At 35.1% G+C, this 7058-nt stretch overlaps 1 protein-coding gene across 1 annotated transcript; it reads right to left on the reverse strand.

Annotated features, from left to right (window-relative positions):
* Positions 1–244: 244 nt before the first annotated feature.
* LOC123499353 (delta-aminolevulinic acid dehydratase-like) lies at positions 245–6344 on the reverse strand. Its single transcript, XM_045247254.1, has 9 exons — positions 6209–6344; positions 4841–4971; positions 4188–4299; positions 3904–4038; positions 3549–3669; positions 3176–3408; positions 2677–2793; positions 2317–2416; positions 245–1319 (listed from the first exon to the last, which is right to left on the reverse strand). Exons 2-9 carry the CDS (start codon positions 4966–4968, stop codon positions 1246–1248), a joined length of 1020 nt encoding a protein of 339 aa, XP_045103189.1. The 5' UTR covers positions 4969–4971; positions 6209–6344; the 3' UTR covers positions 245–1245.
* Positions 6345–7058: the final 714 nt, after the last annotated feature.

Below are 7058 nucleotides of genomic sequence, written 5' to 3' on the forward strand. Positions count from 1 at the left end.
GATGAGGTAGATGGAAGCAGACTGACATTGTGATACAGAAACTACCACGTGTAGACCTCAGGGCTTTTTGCATCTTCCTTTATTTCATTCTGTTGCTGTGTGTACTCTATAATTATAGCTGTTATCTTAAATACCTTCAAAAGTTTTAGATCTGCTGAACAGCAAACTTTTACCTCATCAAGAAGTCATTAACTTTTAGCTTAAATGTTATTGTAGTCTAGTTTTAGCTGATATACAAACACAGTTTTCATTAATCAATTTATTCAATGATTATATTAGCAAATGTTCCTTCACAGGATGAGTTCTTTGTTTAATAAAAATCAATTGTTATCACGAGATCAATACCCATATTATTATAACTAACCTTTTTCTTCAACTGGACATGTCCTGCATTTAATAGACAATATATATATATATATATATATATATATATATATATATATATATATATATATATATATATATATATATATATATAAACCATCACAGCCAGCAGGTACTACATATATAATATAAAGAGTACAAAAGCTGAAGATTCATTGCACCAAGTAACAGTTTATTTTGACGAAAGGTTCATCAAAAATATTTTTAGGCTTGGTTATACTAAATAACAATGGGAAGACAGATTATAAAAATGCCTCTTGTATCTTTCATAAAATGCATACAAAATTGGAATAATGCTTGTGCTATGCATACATAAAATGTGACTATCTTATAGATTCTACTACTACTACTACTACTATAGTACTATAATGCCAAGTGTGTGCACCATCACCACATCAGAACACTACTAAGAGACCATACAAAAACAATTCACAAATACCACTAGTTTGTACAATAACTGTTGATTTGTAGAAAACACCCTTGTAACAAGCATTTGAACATTACTAACATTCATATCACAAAGCATTATGTACCCTTTATTATTGGTTCTTGACATATTAGTTTGTATAAAATATATGACTTTAAGTAGATGACAAAATAGCTGGAAAAAGTTTTATTTATTGCTTGACTTTATCATAAGAAAATTTACATTATTTTCTACAGAAATTACACAAACAAGAGTATGTTAATGTATTCAAAGATACATTATGTAAGTCAGTGTCTTGTCAGTGGACTATTTCAAACATACCCATCAGAACATAAAAGCAGCAGCAGCTATTCACACAAATTGTAACAACTATTATTAATTTGTTCCTTAGAATGTTGCTCCCAATATCTGTACTGTCTTACTGCAAGATTCCATTAAGCACTGTTCTTGTCTTCCTTCAGCCATTCAAGAATCTTTGGTGTGTAGTATGAAATTATGACATCAGCACCTGTGTGAGACATCATGTTGTTAAAAATTGAAGGGTATATTAATTATAATATTGCACAATACATCAAGTGCATGTTTACAACTCAAAAGTTTTTCTCATGTAAAACATACAGCAGTTTTTCCTTATTTTTTTTTTTCTTTTAAATATTCAGTCTACATTTGCAGAATCAATTCTCTTCTACAAACAATGATGCATACAAGGTAATAGACAAATAAATTCAGACACATTTACATCCTTCCTGACAGTGTTGGTGGCTTGTGGGTTAAACTAGTGTGGGTGCAGTTTCAAATGAATAATTTTTAGGCATTATCTTACTATAGTGTAAAGTGAAACAGACACATACAGAAATTAAAATTCTCTCTCTCTCTGATATATATATATATATATATATATATATATATATATATATATATATATATATATATATATATATATATATATATATATCCAGCCAACATTTCCCACATACAAGACTAGAACTGCACAAACAACATTGTTCCCTCTCCTCCACCCTACCCCTTCCCTCAGACAACTCACTAGTCATAAGTGTGCCTCCATGCAACAAAATTAGTATAAATACCAACATTAAGCAGTAAGATTATTGACAATAGTATTAATTATAATATAAAAGAGCAAAGATTTAAAGAAAAAAAACAAAAGCAAAAGAAATAATTTAATTATATGTTATTTTTAGTGAAAATCTGGGATGCTGCATTCCACAGTACCTATACAAAGACTACCAAAGTTCACTAATACCATGCAGCAGCAGCAGATTACACCCTTTATATTGTAGCTAGTCTTACTCTGATATTACAGTTCACAAAGCTGTGCAGTGAAAATTAACTGTCAATTTAAAACAAAAACATTGTTTGAAGAGAGAGAGAGAGAGAGAGAGAGAGAGAGAGAGAGAGAGAGAGAGAGAGAGAGAGAGAGAGAGAGAGAGAGAGAGAGAGAGAGAGAGAGAGAAATATCTGTGACACAAGGGTAACATTCCCACCTGCACGTCGCATGCTGGTGAGGACTTCCATGAGTGTAGTTCTCAGGTTGAAGGCACCGGCTTGGCTCCCATGGTAGAGCATAGCATACTCTCCTGATACCTTCAAAATAAGACATTTCATTACTTACTATTTTCCATTTGATTTCATTACCCTTGTAAACAAACTGCAAGCTGAGCATGAGAGGTGATAGTGTCTGGCTTGCTGACATACATTCTTTAATCTTTAATTAGCCCTAAACCTTTCAAATATTGGTATAACAGCCTGTTCTCATGCCATACATTATAAAGGTGGTCCACAAAATGTAACTGTGCCTTCTATCACCTGAAACTCATGTACGTAGTTTATATTCCATCTCATACCTGATAGATAAAAAGAGGGTGATAAGGGTAGCTGTCTTTGGTTTGCCTGACAACATCAAGGTAAGATATACCAGGCTTCACCATCAGCATGTCTGCTCCTTCCTCCACATCACGCTCCTGATAAAAAACAATAATATGCAATCACTTTGTGGCTGTGTGACAATGGAAGAGGACAGTAAAGATCTGAGGACTAATCTCAACAATGAGATATTCTGTGCTTCTGGTTATCTAAATTGTACTTATTCAGCAGCTCAAAATATATATGAATAATATCAGTGACTGAACTTCCTTTGTCATAAAAAAAATGGCCATTTTTATGTAGTAATGTGTATCCTATTTAATGTTTGTATCACTGAGCCAGATGCTTTATATTATCTTCTTTTAACTCTTCCTCTTTATAACAAACTAGGAAGTTATACTTAACAACCCCTTGCAGTAATCTAGTACGGGTAATCAACAAAATTATCATATAAGTCAGCTAATGGAATCAAAGCCTTACAGCAGCTCTCTTGGCCAGTCCTGATGATCCTGGGGGCAGCTGGTAACATCGGCGGTCACCAAAGGCCGGAGCAGACTTGGCAGCCTCTCTGAATGGGCCATAGAAGGAGGATGCAAATTTGACAGCATAAGAGAGGACTGACACTTGACTGCTTAAATCAGCTGTCTTCAGCTTTGCCTTGATTGCACCGATCCTGCCATCCATCATGTCAGATGGAGCAACAATTTGAGCACCTGTGGTAAAAATGTATACTGATGAAGAAAAATTGTGAATGTCATGACATCAAGAGAGTTGATGTGACTACTGCAATCAAATAATGACAAACATTATATCTAAGAATCCAAGAGATGATACCAATAAACTAAAAGATTACCTGCTTTAGCATAGGATGTAGCCTGCTCTGCCAGACGTTTGATGCTACTGGCGTTGTTTATGGTTCCATCCTCATTCAGGATGCCACAGTGGCCATGGTTAGTGTATGCACACAGACACACCTTGAAAAACACTGGTCTTAGACTTGAAAGTCATTGCATCATTGTCTACTCATACTGCTATTCATGATATACGTATATATTTCAAATACATTCTCTTTTTATATAAACATTTGTAAAATTACTGGTATGTTAAATATATTAATATTGAATTGAGTTTCTAAACCACAATTAGTATTAAGCAGACCAATGCAGCAAGCAATCATCCATCAAAAGAAAGTTTTATTACATACTTACATCACATGCCACTACAAGGTTTGGAAATGCCTCACGCAGCAACTTAATAGCCACAATGACTGGTGTGTCTGGGGTATCAGCGCTTATACCAATCTCATCTTTTGGCATATTGGTTGGCACTCCAAATAGGAGCACCTGTAAAACATAATAAATTTCTATCATAAATACATATATTAAGTATGAGCACTATACTGATTGAAAAAACTTTTTAGAAGTATACAATGTAAGTAAATTACAGATGGATGGAATTCTCCTAATAACTGCACTACATCATTAATACTTACAGAGGAGAGCCCATTCTGCACCAATGGTGTCAAAGCATCAACAAGCTTATTGACTCCATAACGATTCACCCCAGGAAGGCTGCTGATTGGCTGCACAGCATCTGGTTCATCACTGGAGAAATGTAAGTACACAAGTTATATACCTTAATAGAAGCTCTGTACAACTTATATAAATTTGATAGCGGTAAAACATTGTGGATACATTTCTCTCATTCATAATGCAAAGACTCATGTTTCTTTTTTTTTTCATGAGTGCCATTACAAAATACAGTCATTAGCCACCTTGAAGCAAGCAAAGCAATCATCTCATTTTGAATCCCTGCCTCCTCAAAGATTTTACTAGTCTGTCTATGTTTGTCCCCCCAAATCTATCAAAGCATCTCTGCTGATCTCTACAGTAGGACTGTTTGTTTGGTCTCATCATGGCCCCTTTTCTTAAGATTACTTCATAGATACAATAGTACTTCAAATTGCTTCTCTATCTCTGTGATTGGTTATGTGATCTATTTTATCATCACGATGAATAAAAAAATCTTAATACAATAATTTATTAATAACATGAAATAATACTTTAGGCAGACACAAAAATAATGCAATAATGTTATGAGAGATGTATGAAATATAAAAAAAGGTAAATATGATGTTGAACCTACACAACAAAGATAGGGTACATCAGGTTCCATGGGTGAATCTCTGTATTGGAAGACTGCCATTGCCGCAGTGTAGGATTGAAGTAACTGCTGTGCAGTACTCTCTTTGCAGGGGGCTCATAAGATGACATGGTCTGAAAAAAAATTTTTTGCAATAAGATATTTGTATTATACATTCATTATGCACCATGACATTGATGCCTAACACATTTTGATAGCTGATGAACTACTATCTGAAAACTCATGTACTCTTTTTATTTATTAAAATGGGATGAAAGAATTCCCCCTTAACAGATAATTTCCAGCAACATTACAGGTCTGTGAAATGGAATCAGTAAACTTTGAAATTTGCCAGAAAATGCCTCACCCTTTAAAAATTGTCTCACCTAAAAGTAAAGAAAACATTATAATCATGTGACAGACAACACAGTTTACTGACAAGTGACAAACAATAGTTTACTGCCATTGTGGTAAATTTAGACCAATACTTGTAATGAAATGGTGACATGCAGAATTTGTTGGGGAGAAAAGATAGGGATAAATGAATTTCTGACATAGGCACCTAACAGATGCACTTTATCTATATAATGTGTGCACTTTTACCCAACTAATTTCCCAGATTTTCATAGTCCTTATGACTGCTAGGCTTTTTCTAATTTGTTGGTCTCAGGAGAGAGCGCTATGATCCATGCTAATTTTCAGCAGTAATACTTAAGGAGTTTTGTGCCAGTGTATGGAAAAAAGAGTATATTGAATAAAAAATTACTACTACCTAGAGCTGCATTCCTTTTTCATCCTGTCCAGATAGTGTTAGATGACATTTCCTTATATTTAGTTTTTGAGAAGTGCTTGTGTTACATGGCCGAGAGACTGATGCACAACTGTCTGTGTGATTAGGGGGGGGACTAGGCTTTGCTCCCTCTTACTCATTGTCAAGTAGGTAGTATTTACTAACTTAATCCTAATTCTACACCTTAACTTTCCCACCTGGTCCATAGCTTTTGCTGTGAATTGGGAAGCGGATGGAATATCGAAATGGAAATATGGTCTGAATCTGCAGTCATACCAGGTCACTTATTACTGCGATAATTTCCAAGATATTATTAAGGACATGTGTCACTTACAGGATATACGCAAGCTGTATTCAAATCATAGGCGTATCAATGTACCTGTTATCTTTTGAAAGCTTCCTGTTCCAGCTACTAGTAAAACAGGAAGGAGGAAACTTTTGTGGTGACAAGCACGGGTGTAACCAGCATCACACCAGCCAGATTGCTCATTGTTAGTCATTATTACTCAAACTTTATCAAGTGTACGTCCTGCCAACTTTGATGCATGCCGACAGTAGCTATTTGCTCCCTAAATACTTACTATTACAAAAGTTACGTCTGAAGGCAAGCCGGTGTTTTGCTATTACCTCCCGGGTCCAATTCTTCCAGGTGACACTGCTGCGCATGCGCACAATGTCAAGGCAGCACATGAGGCGACATCAAAATACGTATATATTTATGCATCATCGAGTACTTTTTGAGGTTTTATGAGCAAATTACTATTATTTCATTGTAAATGGATTTATCAAAACTGAAATGAAGCAAGTAAACAAGAGTCAGTGACAACAGCACCAAAACTTTTTCTCCCTGAGTCCCTGTGCCAGTTTTTATTCCGCTTTACGGCACCCTATATAAGAATCGTTGGTCATAAGTATACGGATCTTTTTCAGTCCTCCTAAGGGTTTAGATGGTCTTATAAGCTCCGTCCACTTGACTCACGAAAATGTTGTCGTTTACATAGTAGCTGTTACTGATTGACTTGCTCATTTACGTATATTCTTGTAATGTATTCAATCTATTTTCATGGTGTTGATACTCCTCCCTTATGTCTTTGTCCAGGGCAGTGGTATTCATTGCGCGGCTCGCGATGACTCAATTTACTGCTCTCGAAAAAAAAAAAAATAAATAAATGAAAGCACACTTCCACTCATTACAGCATTAAGTAAGTTTGGTCTTTATTTTGCTCTTAATAACAAGATATATAGGCTAATATTACCATGTCTAATTTATCTTATTTACTATATTGCACTAGCAGCCCAGTACTACTTAATTTAGTTGAGTTATGCTAGCTTGTACTAGCTGCGGCTCTCTCAATGAATGTGTTTATCCTAAGTGGCTCCCTTGCAAAAATTAGTGAATAACACTGGTCCAGGGAGTGGATGTCAGGGTCC

Source organism: Portunus trituberculatus, chromosome 49, assembly GCF_017591435.1.
Source record: "Portunus trituberculatus isolate SZX2019 chromosome 49, ASM1759143v1, whole genome shotgun sequence".
NCBI classification, from domain to species: Eukaryota; Metazoa; Arthropoda; class Malacostraca; order Decapoda; family Portunidae; genus Portunus; species Portunus trituberculatus.

What these genes read in the sequence shown, in the direction of transcription:
- LOC123499353 (XM_045247254.1), bottom strand. Translation starts at nt 4,968, where the DNA reads ATGTCATCTTATGAGCCCCCTGCAAAGAGAGTACTGCACAGCAGTTAC. An exon ending in GACTGGCCAAGAGAGCTGCT is followed by an intron (nt 2,794 to 3,175) that starts GTAAGGCTTTGA and finishes GTTTTTTATCAG; the next exon opens with GAGCGTGATGTGGAGGAAGG. An exon ending in ACCCTCTTTTTATCTATCAG is followed by an intron (nt 2,417 to 2,676) that starts GTATGAGATGGA and finishes CTTATTTTGAAG; the next exon opens with GTATCAGGAGAGTATGCTAT.